The 16,775-nt window shown below is 40.5% G+C and overlaps 1 protein-coding gene across 4 annotated transcripts in view; it reads left to right on the forward strand.

The window, feature by feature from the left end:
- Positions 1-16,331, forward strand: part of dscamb (Down syndrome cell adhesion molecule b) — a 119,107-nt gene extending 102,776 nt beyond the window's left edge. The window contains exons 24-33 of one of the 4 annotated variants that reach the window (XM_036004320.1): positions 956-1,054; positions 2,499-2,687; positions 3,139-3,429; positions 5,033-5,209; positions 6,642-6,672; positions 6,918-7,033; positions 7,193-7,357; positions 9,277-9,477; positions 9,793-10,095; positions 14,896-16,331. In XM_036004320.1, coding sequence (XP_035860213.1) covers positions 956-1,054; positions 2,499-2,687; positions 3,139-3,429; positions 5,033-5,209; positions 6,642-6,672; positions 6,918-7,033; positions 7,193-7,357; positions 9,277-9,477; positions 9,793-10,095; positions 14,896-15,443 — 2,120 coding nt within the window. In that variant the 3' untranslated portion in view covers positions 15,444-16,331. Of the gene's footprint in view, positions 1-955; positions 1,055-2,498; positions 2,688-3,138; positions 3,430-5,032; positions 5,210-6,641; positions 6,673-6,917; positions 7,034-7,192; positions 7,358-9,276; positions 9,478-9,792; positions 10,096-14,892 lie in introns of all 4 variants that reach the window. The other 3 variants (XM_036004321.1, XM_031290845.2, XM_031290846.2) reach the window with 3 other exon arrangements.
- The last annotated feature ends 444 nt before the right edge of the window (positions 16,332-16,775 follow it).

Genomic DNA, 16,775 nt, shown 5'->3' on the forward strand with positions numbered 1-16,775 from the left:
ATAAACATGGACTACATAGATATAAAGTGAAAAGAAGGATGACAAAAAAGTGCAAGAAATAATAATACATGTGTGGCCGGGTTGGCTCAGTGGTAGAGCAGGCGCACATATACTGAGAGGTTTATGCCTCGACGCAGAGGTCCAGGGTTCAAATCCGACCTGTGACAATTTCCTGCATGTCTTCCCCCTCTCTCTCCCCTTTCTCACCTAGCTGTCCTGTCAAAAATTAAAGGTGGAAAAGCCCAAAAAAATAATCTTTAAAAAAAGAAATAATACACAAATAAAAAAAGTAAATAAAATAATCCCTCACCAGTCACTGCCTGTGTATTAGACATAGTATAAGCTCACTGCCATGCCTGCGCTAGGAATGAGTGAAGAGTGTGCAGCGTAGTAAAGCTGCACCTAGTGGTCAAGCCTTTATAGGGTCTGGAATGCATTTAGAAAAGTGACCCCACACTTTCTGAAATTTCCCATTTGATTGTTGAAGAGAGTATCTAATTTTCTCCAGTCTTAAACAGAACACGATGTCTTCAAGCCATTGTGCGTGAGTGGGAGGGGAGGCATCCTTCTACTTGAGCAGGATAGCCTGCCAAGCAAGAAGGGAGGCAAAAGATAAAGTGCATCGTTTTTCTGTAGTTAACTCTTCCTCCCCTTCCATGACCCCAAAGAGAGCAATCAAGGGGTTTGGTTCCTTATTTGATGTTTAACACCCGAGAACGTGTATGTAAGATGTATCTCCAATATTTATTAAGGCTCATGCAGGACCAGTACATGTGAATAAAAGAAGCTTCAGCGAATTGGCATTTGACACAGCATAGGCTAAACAGAGTACATGGAATATAATTTTGCTTTTGAAATATGAGTCCTGTGTACAACTTTGAACTGAATTAGACATGAGGCAGTTTAATACAAATACTAACCATGCAGTGAACTTTGATTCTTTATGTGTCCTCAGTCCCTCCTGACCAGCCACGCCTCACAGTTACCAAGACTACCACCACATCAATCACATTGTCATGGATACCTGGAGACAATGGAGGGAGCTCCATCAGAGGTGAGAGCGATGCAGTGGCACACACACACACACACACCTCAAATGAATCTGAATCAGCACAGTGGACAGTTTCATCACAACTTAATGTGTACACAAATGTGCTTCAGCTAAATACATTATCCTTAATATAAAATTAATCACCCTTCAGCTCCTTATGATAACCAGTGTCACCTCCCCCTTTACTCTAACCCCTTGGTCTAACATTCCTGTTTCTCATTATCTGGTGGTTCAGTCTGAACACTCGAGTCCTAAAAGGTAGATTAAAAAGCAGCCGGGAAGATTAGGTCTGTTTAAGTGAAAGATTAAAGTGCTCCATCTTGAAGAAAGCACAATCACAGTGAGACTTTTTGCGGTGATTCATCATTGCTTCTAATCATATGCTCCTGTCTTTAGAGTTGCAGTCACTATAAAAGCTGTTCATGATGCCTTCTCTGCGATATTTGTTTTGCTTCCCTGCTCACAGCGTCATCCATCACCAAAATACACACACCTAAGCTTCCGATTGTCTATTTTTAGCCAGGCTTGCAGTGTGCTCTAGGGAAGGCAATGTTGGTCGGTCGGCCTAACATTTTTGTCCCTATAACTGTAACTGAATAAATGAATGATTGGATGGATTGCCCTGAAATTTAGTACAGACATTCATGGTGCCCTGAGGATCAATCTTAATGATCTCTGACTTTTTATTTTGTGCTACCAAAAGGTCAACTTATTTGCTTATTTACTTTTACTAAAACTAACGACTGTATTCCTGTTAGCAGCTGTAAACGATTATGAAAGATTTCCATGCGTTAGTTCAGCTACATTTATGATAAGTAGACTTGATATTGTGTATGCATTTGCCAAATGTAACAGTTGGTGAATGTACTGATATGATATATCCATGGTTGTAGACACTTTCATTTTATCCAGACACTTTTATGCTACACTACATATTATTCAGCTCCAAGTCAGGTAAAATAAAATAAATAAATTGGAAAAATACATTTCCACTTATTATTACCACTCAGATTTTGATCAGAATGACAAGTCAGAAACTGGTAAATACTTTAACTTTCATTAGGAACAGTAGCAGCATTAGTCTTTTCGATGAAAGCTGAGTCACGCTTGAACCTGACAAGCGCTATCTGAGATCTAAAATGGCCAGTGTGTAGAAGATGAACATGTTTAATTTCAACAATAAACTTTTCTCTGGTGACACTCGCAGGATCTAAAAATTGCAAAGTTGTCTCTCCGTTTTTCTACATTCTAATGAATTAGAGCCTCACAGGGTTACATTGTACATGCTATAGATTTTTAGTCTAGTTATTCTCTCTTAAGTCCTCAAACAAAACGTTGTCTTACATCCACTAATAATTCATTATAATTTATGTGTTAATAAAAGTGAAATAAAACTACAAATCTTCTGTCTCCCCTTTTTTTCCCTTCTCACCAATTGCCTCCCAAGGTTACATCCTGCAGTACTCAGAGGACAACAGTGAGCAGTGGGGCAGTTTCCCCATCAGCCCCAGTGAGCGTTCATACCGTCTAGAGAACCTGAAGTGCGGCACCTGGTATAAATTTACTCTGACGGCCCAGAATGCAGTGGGGCCAGGGCGCATCAGTGAGATAATTGAAGCTAAGACCCATGGGAAAGGTAGGGAACTGAATTTTGAGTTTTCTGTCTCAATGCGGCGCTGTGATAACAACTAATCATGTTGTTGAACATCATTCACTCAAGGGGGCCATGTTCTCAAACCTATATTGCAATGTTCTCTAATAACTCCATTGGTAGAATCAATAAAAGTAGGTAATGGAACATTGTCTTTTCTCAATGATTTTGTTTTCATTGATTGTAAAAAGTCATATCTTAAAACTCACTAATGGTAGCAAGTTACTGGGGGGTAAAAATGCTTACATTCCTCTATAACTCATATTCCTTAGAGGATGTTGACTAGTATCAATGTATTATTTGACTTTCTTCATGTCCTCAAAAGTTGTAATGTTGGTCTACTGTGAGACATGTTGCCAAACTATGATCTTAAACTGTGAAACATTGGTAATCTTTTCCAAGTTGCAGCTTCACCCTCTCTCTATCCTATCCTCAGAACCACAGTTTGCCAAAGACCATGAACTCTTCACCAGCATTAACTCTACCAGGGCCAGGCTCAACCTGGTTGGCTGGAACAACGGAGGCTGTCCAATCACCTCCTTCATACTGGAGTACCGAGCAGTGGACTCGGCCACCTGGACCACTGCCCAGCGCACATCGCTGACCAAGAGCTACATCCTGTACGACTTGCAGGAGGCGACCTGGTACGAACTGCAGATGAAGGTCACCAACAGCGCTGGCTCAGCAGAAAAGAGGATCACCTTCGCTACTCTCAATGCTGACGGAAGTGAGTTGGGATTAAACAGATTGTCACAGAGTTGCACAGATAGTAAGGATCATTGGATCAGGATGGAATAGCAACTCAGGGGTAATTTAAGAACACTTAAAAAAGTAATAAAACATCTCTCCAAACTGAAAATATGGCCAAACATGTCAGTCTAGTTAGCCCCCTCATAACATTAATAATATGAAACAGGAAACAAGTATAAAAACAACTGAAGAGGGTTTTGAGGGCAGTCTTGTTCTTTGATATCAGATCTCATCCAGTTTAAGGCGTTATGAGACAGCGTTACAGTAGCTCTATCTGAAACAGGACACCACTATGTTTCACATCAGCACACAATCAAAAGAAGAAGGAAAAATTAGACAGAGCTTAAGACCTTTTATTATTATTTATTATATATATATATATCAGTTAAAACAGTGTTGCATCCTTTATTGCCACTGTTCAGGGCAGTAATACTTTAGCATGAAATGCCACTCTGCAGTTCTGAATACACTACGTGCTTTAAGAGTATTTGTGATTAAGACAGTTTTGTCAGCCTTTGAGCAAATTGACAGTTATTCTGACGGCTCAGCTGAGTAAGACAAGGGGGGCGGTCTTCAGATTCTCCACGGGCCATGGCGTAGCTTTATTTGCCTTGGGCTACAGATTGTGTCAGTCATACACAAAGGACGTTATAAGCTGTAAGGAAGGATAGGAGGTGGTGAGAGCTCTGTGGTACACTCCAGACTATTAATTATTTTCCTTTGAAGGGTATTGCATGTTAGCTGCCTGTTATGTGTGAGTGGATGTGTTTTTGCATGTACTGTGTGTGTGTGTGTGTGTGTGTGTGTGTGTGTGTGTGTGTGTGTGTGTGTGTGTGTGTGTGTGTGGGCATGTTTATGTGGATGCTATTGTCAGTTTGACAGTGGGTCTATAGCTCAGCTTAGATGCTGAGCAGCAGCACAGGAGACTAAAAGCATATATTCGGTGATTAGGAAAATTAGGAAACTTTAACAAAGCAGTGATCCAATTCCTGTGGACAACAAAACAATCAAGCAATATCAATAAAGCAAAGGTGAGCTTAAGTCCACCGACCGATCGGGGTTTGCATGTGAATGTGAATGTGTTTATATTTCTATATGCCATGTGTTGGCCCTCCGATGAATCAGTGTATTCAAAAAACGAATGGATGGATGTCTAATAACACCAATATTATCAATAATAATCATATACACGAAGCTCAAGTTAGAGGCTAATAAAGGACCTGAAATATGTTTTTATTGTATTTAGAACAGCCAGAATAGGTTTTTAAAATCTGTGGATGACCTAGAAGAAATGCAGCTTATGGGATTTCTATCTTTTTTTCAGAGTTCAGAGATTTTAACAAAGTCTGCACATTAATAGCACTCATGTGGAAATCAATATTTCAAAATTGAATTACTAAAATTTGTCAATCCTATAATCTTTGATTGTTGCATATTTTATTCAGCCCTTTACTTACAGGAATCATTGTTTTTCACCACAAACAGAAGGCTGAGTCAGGTCACTCCAGATGAACATTCAGCTGAGGCTCCCAGCTGTCTGTCTAATTCCTCATAAACGTCTGAATGTCTTTATTTCCAAGGTACTATCCCTCCCTTGCTGAAAACAGGAGATCCCATCTCAGACAACATGTCAGGCAGCGGGGGTCTGAAGATGGTGGTGACCATCACCTCTGTTCTCGTGGTAGCCGTACTGGTCTTTATCATGCTCATGGTGCTAAAGAGGAGACGGAGGGAGCAGAGGCTCAAGAGACTCAGAGGTGGGTTGAAGCTCAAATTATGGTTTATTTTGTATGAAGTGCATCTCATTAAGTAAAAATGCACTTTATCTGAATAACAAAAAGACATCTACACATTATTTAGTCCCTATGCACATGAGGATACTGTATACACACATGGTGAAACACCTACACACACCCAATCTACGAGACTGGCATGTAATTAAAATTGTTTTATGCTCTACTAATAATAATAATAATAATAATAATACATTTTATTTGGCGGACGCCTTTCTAGATACACAAGGACAGCTTATATGTTTAAGAGGGCATAAAAGAAAAAAAATACAATAGAATACATTTAGCTTCATAGAAATATATTTAACAAAATAGACAACATCTGAAAAGTGCTAAGAAACGTCAGAAAAGCAGTATAAAAGTGTGTTGGGAGGGTTTCTATGGTGATGCAGTACTATGAAGACTTAAAGATTAAAAGCTTTCTTAAAAAGGTAGGTCTTGCTTGGGAGGCTGATCACTGGCATGTATTTTGGGAATGCCCAAAGATTAAAGCATTTTGGGCAGAATTTCACAAGATCTTATATATATATATATATATATATATATATATATATATATATATATACTCAATAATAAAGTACCTTTACAGTTTTCCTCTCTTTTTTTGGGGAATTGTGAGTTCTTGGCTAGAACTGCTGATAAGTATTTATATGCCATTCTTACATCTGCCTGCAAAAAAGCATTTACAAGACATTGGCTGCTTCCTGACCCTCCCACAGTCTCAGAATGGATAGATATTGTAAACGGGATATGTAATGGAAGCAATTACCTTTTTTCATTCGTCTAAAGAAAGGTAAATTTGTTAGTCTGTGGTCCAAATGGGTCAAATATGTAAAGCCCTTAAGATCAGACTTTGTAGAGGTGCTGAATTAATGATCCTGTGCTTTTTATTTATTATTTTTTTTCTCGTCTCTTTTATGTCCCAAACAATGTAGTTATTTGTAAATTTTGTAAAGTTTTTTTTTTTTTTTTCTCGCTAACTGTTCAAAGTATGTATATGTTCTGTTAAAAAAAAACAGCAAATGGACAGATACTATTACTACTTGTATACTGTAATTCTATTTTGCTGATTGAAAATAAAGAATTAAAAAAAAAAAAAAAAAAAGGTAGGTTTTTAACATTTTTTTACATGAATTGACTGTGTCTACTGTATCTGAACCAGTTAAACTGTGTCAAACCAAAACTGAGGTTAAACTTTGCTTTTATCATTAAAAAACTTCAGTAGTTGTCTCTTCAGGACAAATGCCTCCATGTTAATTTTTCCAACTCTCTAACATGCTTTCGTTGCCTTTTTATAAGTGGAATTATCAGTGATTGTACAGTATTGCCACCGCTGTAGCTTATCAAGTAGGACAGTACTATTATGGTATTAACTAACTCTTTGCTGACTTCACAGATGCCAAAAGCCTGGCAGAAATGCTGATGAGGTATGTATGCTTAATTTTAATTTATGCCCACTGTTTTTCTTTAAGCAGCGGCCATAAATCACAATGTAGCCCAGAGTTACAGTAGCTATCAGTAAAAATCTAATATATTACCCTCAGGATATGCTGTCCCTCTTGCCTTCTTACAGCTACTTATCAACTTAAATGGAATTGAATTAGCATTTCTGCGATACAATGCAAAAGCACGCAGCTGAAAAGTAATGCCATTTTCTCATTAATCTCCTCAGTAAGAACACACGGACTCCCGACACAGTGAACAAGCAGCAGCAGACCTTAAGAATGCACATCGACATTCCCAGAGCCCAGCTCCTCATCGAGGAGAGGGACACCATGGAGACAATCGGTAAGACACTTAAAGGGAGACCTCGATATTCTCAGTCACCATATTCATTATGCTTGTGACTGACAGAAACTTTTTTTTCTATCTTTATCTTTTGTTTTACTGCTTTGCTTTCTTTTGTTCCCTCCTGCCTCTCCCCTCTTGTATTTTTCTGTCTCTTAGATGACAGGTCCACCGTGCTGTTGACAGACAATGACTTTGGGGAGACAAATAAGCAGAAATCGTCCACAGTGACCCACACAGTCCACTACCAGTCTCTGTCCCAGGCCACTGGACCACTGGTGGACGTGTCCGATGCCAGGCCTGGAACCAGTGAGTCCCATCACCGTCAGTGCTCATAATTTATTTCCTTTACTACTAATATTAATACTAGTCTTTTGTTACTAACAATAACATAATGCTGAAAAAGTGTATTGTGGTTTTTATTTGGTACAGCCATGAATCTTGCACTGCTAATTTTCCTCCGGAATCTACATTGTTGTACTCTCGTAGATGGATGTCACTTTAGAAGCAATTTGCCTTAGAACCATAAAATACAAACACTGGTTATAGCATTCCATTGCCCATTCATCTGAATTACACACAAGGCAAATAGCTTTTCTACCTTGTCTTAGCTTAACCGTAGACTACCCCTTATACAGCATGTGAGCCACCTTCCAGCAGTGAGATTACAAAGACACGGCAGCCCTGCTGCAGAGCGGCCTCTGGGCTTCTGGTGTTCAGCTCCACTGAAGCAGAACAGATGAAGAGAAGCGATCTACCTGCCTCTTCTTGAAACGTCCTCACCTGATTGCCCTGATCCAAGTGGCCAGTTGGACCTGAGTGCACACGTGCACACATACTGACATGGACACACGAGCTGAGATTAGTGGTGCACTGAAATCCAAACCAAATTGGCCAATACAGATTCGGATACCATTACTAAGATTTACTTTTGTGGTAGTTTTAGTACAGATAGACATGCAGCACATATCCTGTGCTAATTTAATGGTATAAATGTTAAATTATGTTGCTAAATTTGCAATAAAGTTGCACACCTAGAAATAGAAGCACAAAATTTCAGTTATGTCACGATTCACTCCATTAACATGCCATGCTTTTTGTTATCTGCTATTACCTACAGTAACACACACACACACACACACACACACACACACATGCACAAGGACATAACATGCACAGAACAATATCACACACACATGCTTTTACACACCAGCATACTGCATAGTCGAATGATTGGTTCGTTTAACCTGGCCAGTGGGGCATGAACCCAGTTTGCTGACTCATCCCCATTTTCTTCTCCTCCCTGCTGTTGGCCAAACACCTCCATCATTTCATCCCTCCAACCCGCTGATAGGATTACTGTCTGACCTACTACAATTACAAGCACTATTCTTTTCTGCACACATCCAATCCAGGCCTTTTCTAAAGGCTCTCACTCTGATTTGGTCCAGTGGTGCACAGAGCAGCAGCCTGTCTGGGTCAGGCTGAATATGATACTATTTATATGTCTATTTGGAGACAGTTAGATCTTAAGATGGATGATCATTGCAGGGAGCTGTGGGATGGTAATGTTCAGTGTTCACTGAAGGGGTGAACTGTAGATTTGTACCACGACACTGCGGAAAAGACATATATTCCCCTTCTCGTTCTTAGGTTCCAGCTATAAATCATGTAGTTTTTGGTTACTGATTAGCCACATCTAAACAGCTGTTTGAGTGTTCACAGGGCCACTGTATGAGTGATCCAAAAACACTGTCAACTGTTAACTTTGTCTTGCAACTGAAGGTGGGGGAATTGGATTGTGTCTATCAAGAATTAGGCCTCCAGGTTCTGAAGGCAAATGTGTCCCTGTTGGCTTAAATGTGCTTTTTTGATGCCATCTCTAAAGAAGTCATTTTTCTGTAAAATGATGACAGAAATATTTTATTTCCATTCTATTAATGAGTCATTTAGAAATAAAAATACTCTAACATAATTCTCATTAAATTTTTAAAGACAAATTTGAAAGAATGCAGTTTATACTATTCAATCCCAGGTGCACATTGACTCTTTCAGTAAACACTGATGTATGCCTATAAATGGAATAATGAAATACTGTTTTTTTAAGCAAGTTCAGATCCTAGACCAAGAGAGTAATTCTAAATAGTAAAATTGCAAGTAAATGTTGTGTCATTCAACAGAAAAATGGAGTAGCTATTATTAGCTCTGTTCACCAACAATTTCTCCCGTTCTCTCCTCACCAGATCCCACTGCCAGACGCACTGCCAAAGCTGGTCCTGCCGCGGCACGGAGCCGCTACGCCAGCCAGTGGACCCTGAACCGGCCGCACCCAACCAGCTCCTCACACACCCTGACCACCGACTGGAGACTCCCTACGCCACGTGCCACTGGATCTGTGGACAAGGAGAGCGACAGCTACAGTGTCAGCCCCTCTCAGGATACAGGTAGAGTAGAGCAAGATGGAGTGTGACCATCACAGATTTCCAGGAACAACATGGGCCTTTTTTTTTTAAATTAGGGTTAGAAAGTTGGGGATGTGTGACAGAAATCTTGTTGCTTTTGTGATATTATCAAGCGTGATGGCAATCTGCATGGCTTTCACATTGGCTTCTGTGCAATCCAAAACACAAGGGTGAATCCAACTTAAACCTACACCATTGCCCTTTTTCTTTTCCGTACTTTTTTTTCTATCACTGTATTGTATCAAACCATATAAAAAAAATATATATAAATTTCACCTTCTGACGTTTATTTCTCAGATCGTGCACGAAGCAGCATGGTATCAACAGAGAGTGCTTCTTCCACCTATGAGGAACTGGCCAGAGCCTACGAGCATGCCAAGATGGAAGAGCAGCTCCGGCATGCCAAGTTCACCATCACCGAGTGCTTCATCTCTGACACCTCATCCGAACAGATGACAGCAGGGACCAACGACTACACTGACAGCCTGACCTCCAGCACGCCATCTGAGTCAGGCATCTGCCGCTTTACCGCTTCGCCGCCCAAACCTCAGGATGTCAGTCGGGTCATGACCATGGCCGTGCCCAAGGCACACAGACCTGGTAAGGAAGTGGAATTACAACACAACTCATTCAACCTTGTATTTCCCCTACAATCATTGAGCAGCCCCTTTGTTCCCTTTGCATTCCAACCGTACATTATGAAAATCATAATCTAGCTTTCATGTTTATTTTATACAGCAAACCAGTGTAGGATCACTGTAGAGTAATACTAGTTGTAGCTTAGCGAATATGGCAAGGTCTGTTTGCCTCTGACACACCTGTCTCCCCTGTGTTGTTAGATCAGGAGGTGGAGATAAAAATGAATACATTAGACCTCAAGTGCATTCTTTAGAAATGTTTTTGCCAACAGCCGCTGTTACATACAGTATAGTCACATTAAACAATTACACAATACACAAAGCTCTCACTGGAAGTGTTCCAGCTTTTTTCAAGGTCTTCTTTAGGTGTAGCCACCTGTTTTTCTAAGAGGCACACAGTAAGCAAGCCCATCACACCTCATGAGATTCAGTTTTTCCAATAGCACCCCAGGTATGCCTTTTATTGTAAGAATTCAGAAATCTTTTATACTGGTAAATTATGTTATTTTTTAAACTACATGAAGACTCTGTCTCAAAAGTCTTTCATTACATCTGCAGTTTGAGGAAACCTGCTGTGCTGTCCTGCACTCTCCTTTCAGGTTGTAGTCCTACCTTACATGACCCTCTGCTCCTCCAGGAAGCCCTGCAGATCAATTACAAGTTCTGGCAGAGCATGCCCACGAGCTGCAGACCACACACAGTAGCACAGACATTCAAACAGACAGACACATCTCATCCCATCATCCCATCTGCTGTCATGTTAGAAAGAAGTGTGTGTGTGTGTGTGTGTGTGTGTGTGTGTGTGTGTGTGTGTGTGTGCTTGTTTAACTATATTCGTGGGGTCCAAAAACCGGGAGTCCAGTATACTTGTGGGGTCCCGACAGCTTTGTGGGGCCAAAATGCTGGACCCCACAAGTTTAAAGGGCTGTTTGAGGGTTAAGACTTGGTTTTAGGATTAGGGATATAATTAGGTTAGGGTTAGGGTTAGGGTGAGGGTAAGGGTTAGGGTTAGGCATTTAGTTGTGATGGTTAATGTTAGGGTAAGGGGCTAGGGAATGCATTATGTCAATGACGGACCCCCACAAAGATAGTGCCACACACTGTGCGTGCGTGCGTGCGTGCGTGCGTGCGTGTGTGTGTGTGTGCCCAAGGGTACACTTCTTACAATCCTCAGTTTAATCAGACAAGGGTTGAGGCCATCAGATCAGCTTCTTAAGTTTCAGACCTCATTATGTTTTGAACGTTTGTGCAAAGGACAGAAGACTCATATCACCAGTTCACTAAGGAATGAGGGCAACTAAAGGCTATCTGTCAACCTTATCTGAAGCTATTGTCACTTAGTACAAAACAGCACACCGCCACAGTGTGGAGTTCATTGTAATACCACACGCTTAGGCTGGTGTGGCATCACTAAGTGCTAGAGTCTGGTGTCAGTTACTTTGGGGGTTACATTATAGGCATAGGAATCAAGCTGTGTTGCCTCTACAGTTTCCGAGTCGGTTGTCGACTATTTGTAACAAGCTGTGTTTTGACATTGCACAAAAAAGCAACATATGCACTCATATAGAAAGTTTGGTTTAATCAGGAAAATGGAAGCACATTTCTTTTGCCGTGACTGAGTCAGACCTAAATGTGTATTACATTTTTTTATTAGAGTATTAGCGTTTTCAGCATTTTAGCTGTGTCAAATGTTATGTATTTCAGCTGACTCTACAGTCAGTGAACTATAAAATAATAGGAATGTTGTTTTAATGAATACCCATACAGCAAGGTGCAGTTGGATTTACACATATTATTTTAATCACAGGATTGCTGACTTTAAAGATAATAAGCCTTTGTAAATAGCTGCTCTGACCAATGTTTATCCTCATTGTAAGAATTTGTTTCTGCATATGAAAAGGTTGAGTGTTTATTTCTTTTAACCAATCATACCATGGTACTAAATGGCCAAAATGACAATGGCATTGATATGATATAAGGAAAGCCCTTTCACATTACATATAGTCATTTGACCCAGCATTCATATACATTTGTGAGTGCAGCTTTAAGATAACCCGTTACTGGTACAAAGGGGCCAAGTCCAAACCATGAAAAACAGTCCCAGACCAAAAGTATGTGGACAAGGGGAGTTCCATCTTCTTTTTTACAGGTATGGCTATCAGTTAATCACTTTTCACCTTCATATAGTAAAAGTAAATGTTCTCTCCACACTTGTAAATTCTAAGTAGAGTATATTACGTAAACTAATCTGTTGAAACCCAGACCCAGTGCGGGGCAGTTTGACTGACAACTGGTGAATGACCCAGCTTCAACTCCCTCTCTGTCTCTATTACATCTGACTAACCTGAACTGGCCTCACCTTCCACCTGAAAGGTCAAAGGCAGCTTCTCTCATTCATCTGTCTCATTTCATGTGACCACCCTCACCTGATAAACTTGTTATTAGAGTAACAGTTTGTTTATGGGTTGACCATTGGGTACGTGTCCCATTACAGCTTGTTCTACCGCACTTTGCTCATAAACGTTTACAGCCGTGCTGGTAATAAGGGCTACAGGCATTATGATAGGTCTGTAAATATGTTGCGTGTCACCCTTCACAACAGTACAGACTGATCTGAAGATGCAACACTTACACAGATTAATGGCTTGGCAGGGAGTTGCTGTTATATTCTGGTTACACATAGTGTCCCATTACTGTACAATCTGCAATTTACTGGCTGATTAAAACTTCAAACTACATTTCTAACGAGCTCCTGCAGAAACACTTAAATCTATATTTAATTCAATTAACACTCCTAGCCATTCATCATCTTTGCTGGCACTAATAGGGCTTATTATAAAACACAGTAAATTATTCATTCTCCCCGTGAACCCAGGAATCCATTCTCCAAGGTCACATCTGCAGAGAGAGACCTCGTCTGTGCTGGCATTAACGCTGAGTAGCTGGCAGGGAGCGCGTGTGTGCGTCCATACGCCATATACTTACATTTGTGCATGTGTGGGCTGTGTACATGTGAGTGTGTCGCCACGTGTGGGGGAGAGAAAACGTGTTGAAAAGAGATTTAAGCGATGAATCGTACGCCTGTAAATGTCTGTTGATCTATGGTCCTCTGAAAGATGAATGTGAAGATGAACTTTTCACCAACAACCTTTTGTGAGGGACTACTTTGCTCTGTTAAATATGTAATCCAATCAGTAAAAGGGATACAATAACAGTAGAGGAACCATAAATGTACTGAACCAAATGAAAGTGTCTCTCCCTCTCTTTCTCTACCTCTTATCTAACACTTCAGACAATTACTTAAAGATTGAAGAGACAGCTTTTAATCGTGCTTTATCACTCAGTTAAGGTATTAAATCTGACCTGGTTTATCTTGCTACTGGCGTTTACAAGTGATTTTGTTTCCTAATAAGACTCCAGTTCTTCCCTCCTACAGTGCAACTGAACTTGCAGCAGAGAGGGGGTGTGATAACTACCAAATGCAAGCAAGAATGTATGTAGTATATATAGACATAGACATATTCCATCATTTACCTTCTTCACAGTAAGAAAAGATAGCTCAATAACTTAATCATTGCATCAGTCCCTGACAATGATAGCAAAGATAGCATTGTAATATTCAGCTCCCTGTTACATTATATTCTGCACATTTGTCCTGATAGCAAATCAAATAGATTCACATTTGGTGGGAAATTGGTATTACATTAAAATGATAGTTTTGTGAATTATAATCGCAGAAGCCCCGAGGTGAGCAAATGTAACAGTGTGAATGTGAGATAAATGTGAATTTTCAACTCTCTATGCAGTTAATTTAAACCGAGAGGAAAGAATAATACAAATGGAGTCTGTGGAGAAACTCAGATCTGTTAGGAGCACATACTGCACACAGTGGGAATCCCAGAGAGTCTGTGGGGGCGAGCAGAGACTCTCTGGTGAATATCTTCATGGAACCAAGCTGACCCCATTTGCAAAGAGCAAGAGTGGATGAGGCCTCTTTAGTCTGTCGTACTGTTCTTAATCTTTCTTAAAGTCAGACTATAAGCTAATGTCAAAGCATTTTTTTTTAAATATATCAAGTCTTCATTATTTTTTTAACATAATTATGAAAATGGGACACTTGTTAAGTGTTAATATCTTCATCAGAGGGGAAGGAGAAAAACGATATGCATGATATTCTTTTGCAATATCATTATTTACATGCAATTGATGAATAATTAAAGCTGCCATACAGTAAAAACAATGGATCAAGTGAATACCTGTAATGTGACATTTGTTGCTTGTAGTGACAAACCAAGATATTTGTCATCTGACTCTGCAGTTCCCCTTAGCACAACAAATCTTTTTAGCACTTTCAGCTCATTGTTTTGGTTTTACAACCCACAACTTAACAAACACAGCATTAGGTATTTCCCCCAGGAGTTTGTGAAGACCAAAAACAGAGCTACATAAGCAACTGTTTGCCAACATTTTCACCGTGAAAACCCTTAAGTTGACAACATGTCAACATGATCACATTGGGCTACAGGCTTCATTTGTCTGTAGTGACCAATCACAGCCATTCATTCATATCAACGTAATAGGGTGACATAATCGTTGTCTTTATAGCTTGTTCCGCTGCCTCCAAGTGTCCAAAGAAATCAATCAAAGCTGCTTTAGAGTATTTTCATTCCTGTCCAACAACACATAAGAATATCACTGTGCATGATGACAAACTGTTATTGAACTAAACCTTAATTGTCTATTTCCTGTACCCTCCCAGCAGGAGAGCTGGTCCACTTGCCGCCATACCTCCGTATGGACTTCCTGTTGAACCGTGGCGTGCCACTGGCAGCCCGAGGTGGAGGGGTCAGCAGCAGTAGTGGCAGCAGCAGCAGTGGAGGAGGAGGAGGTGGTGGAGGAGGTGGTGGAGGAGCAGGAGCAAGTGGAGTTGGTGCTGGTGCTGGTGCTGCAGGGGAGACAAGAGGAGTGGGAGGAGGAGGTGGAGGAGGAGCCATGGGCCAGACCTGCCTAGAACCCCAGAGGAGCCGTACATTGAAGAGGCCACCTCCAATGGAGCCCACCCCCATGGAAGTGCCGTCACCCAGGGAGGTGCAGCAGTGGCAGCCAGGAACTGCCTCCACCCTCCCCCACAGGGATGTCCGGGAGAGGGGAGAGGCCCGGGGTGAGGTCCGGGCAGAGGTCCCCTCCTCGGGAGACCTAGCCCAAGCACAGGCTGCCAAGCTCAGCACTTCCCAGGAGTCACTGCTGGATTCCAGAGGACACCTGAAACAGAGCAACAACCCCTATGCCAAGTCTTACACTCTGGTATAACACCGGGACACACACCGGACTGCTTCAGACAACAGGACTACTGCAGACACACTGGAGGAGGAAGGACAAGCGACAGACGACAGGCACAGGATGGACAGTTTACCACAACAGAAATTGTTGTATATAGAGCCGTTTCTGACATGCGTCTGAAGTGGATGCTTTTCTTTGAGTCTGTCTTTTTTTCTCTCACTCTTTTCTTTCTTTCCTCTCTCGCTCTTCTCTGTTGCTTTCACACTTTCTCACACCACGCTCCTCTTCTGATGAATTTTCTCTCACAGTTTTTATTTTCTACTTGAGTATTCTTTTATTCTAAAGTGACAACATATGAGGATTGCCAAAATGATTTATTTAAAATTTGAGAAAGAGAAAAAATACTATTGAATTTATATCAAGGACAATTATAGTCATTATTATTATTACTATTATTATTATATAAAAACAGAAAATATCTATAAAAAAAAAAAAAAAACAAGAAGGGAAAGGGAGGAGGAGGAGGAGGAGGAGGACTTTGGGGCACTCTGCAGGAGAACATTGCTTTCTTAATTTATTTTTATTTTATTGTTGCAGTGTGATGAAATCTGTGATTGGGTAACTGAGGGGGTTTTTAGCACTACGAAGAGCCAATAGAGGAGAAGAAGAATGACGCCGGACACGACCGCCAATGCTGACCAATCGTAACGTTTTTCAACCTTTCTGACGACTGCATGGCGACTGATCAAATGACATTAATAGGAATGGCTGGAAATCCAAAAAAAAAAAAAAAAAAAAGAGAATTTTTGTCACACTATGAAATTATACAATGTGAATATATATAAAGAGATCACTTTTATTTGTGGATATTACGGGGGAAATGATTTGGTTAATAAAGTCCTTAGTCATGTTTGCACACATCTGACTTTGATTCATATTGGTTGAGCCCAACATCCGTCCCTGTTCCTGTTTCTCTCTTCCTCCTCCTGTCCCGCTCTCCTTTGCCCTACTCTCTATATCACCCATTCTTCTCATGCTCTCCATTGAGAACTGTCATTTAAAGTAAAGCACAGTAGTTTCTGTTGGTTATTGTGATTAGTCAATCAACAATCAATCAACATTTATTTATATAGCACTTTACAGCAACCAGCAGGTATCCACAGTGCTTTACGTGAAGTTACAACAATAAAAGATAACATACAGTAAAATCAGAAATGTCAAATTAACTTTGGAGTTAAGATGTAATGTAAGTCAGTGGTTTCCAATTTTGGCTTTTGTCCCCTGAAAACAAGCAATATCTACATGTGACCCATCTTCACAGGTTTAATGGGGTGTATTTGTGAGTAATATTTCCCTTCTCAG

The sequence above is a fragment of the Sander lucioperca genome, chromosome 8 (assembly GCF_008315115.2).
Source record: "Sander lucioperca isolate FBNREF2018 chromosome 8, SLUC_FBN_1.2, whole genome shotgun sequence".
Lineage (NCBI taxonomy): Eukaryota > Metazoa > Chordata > Actinopteri > Perciformes > Percidae > Sander > Sander lucioperca.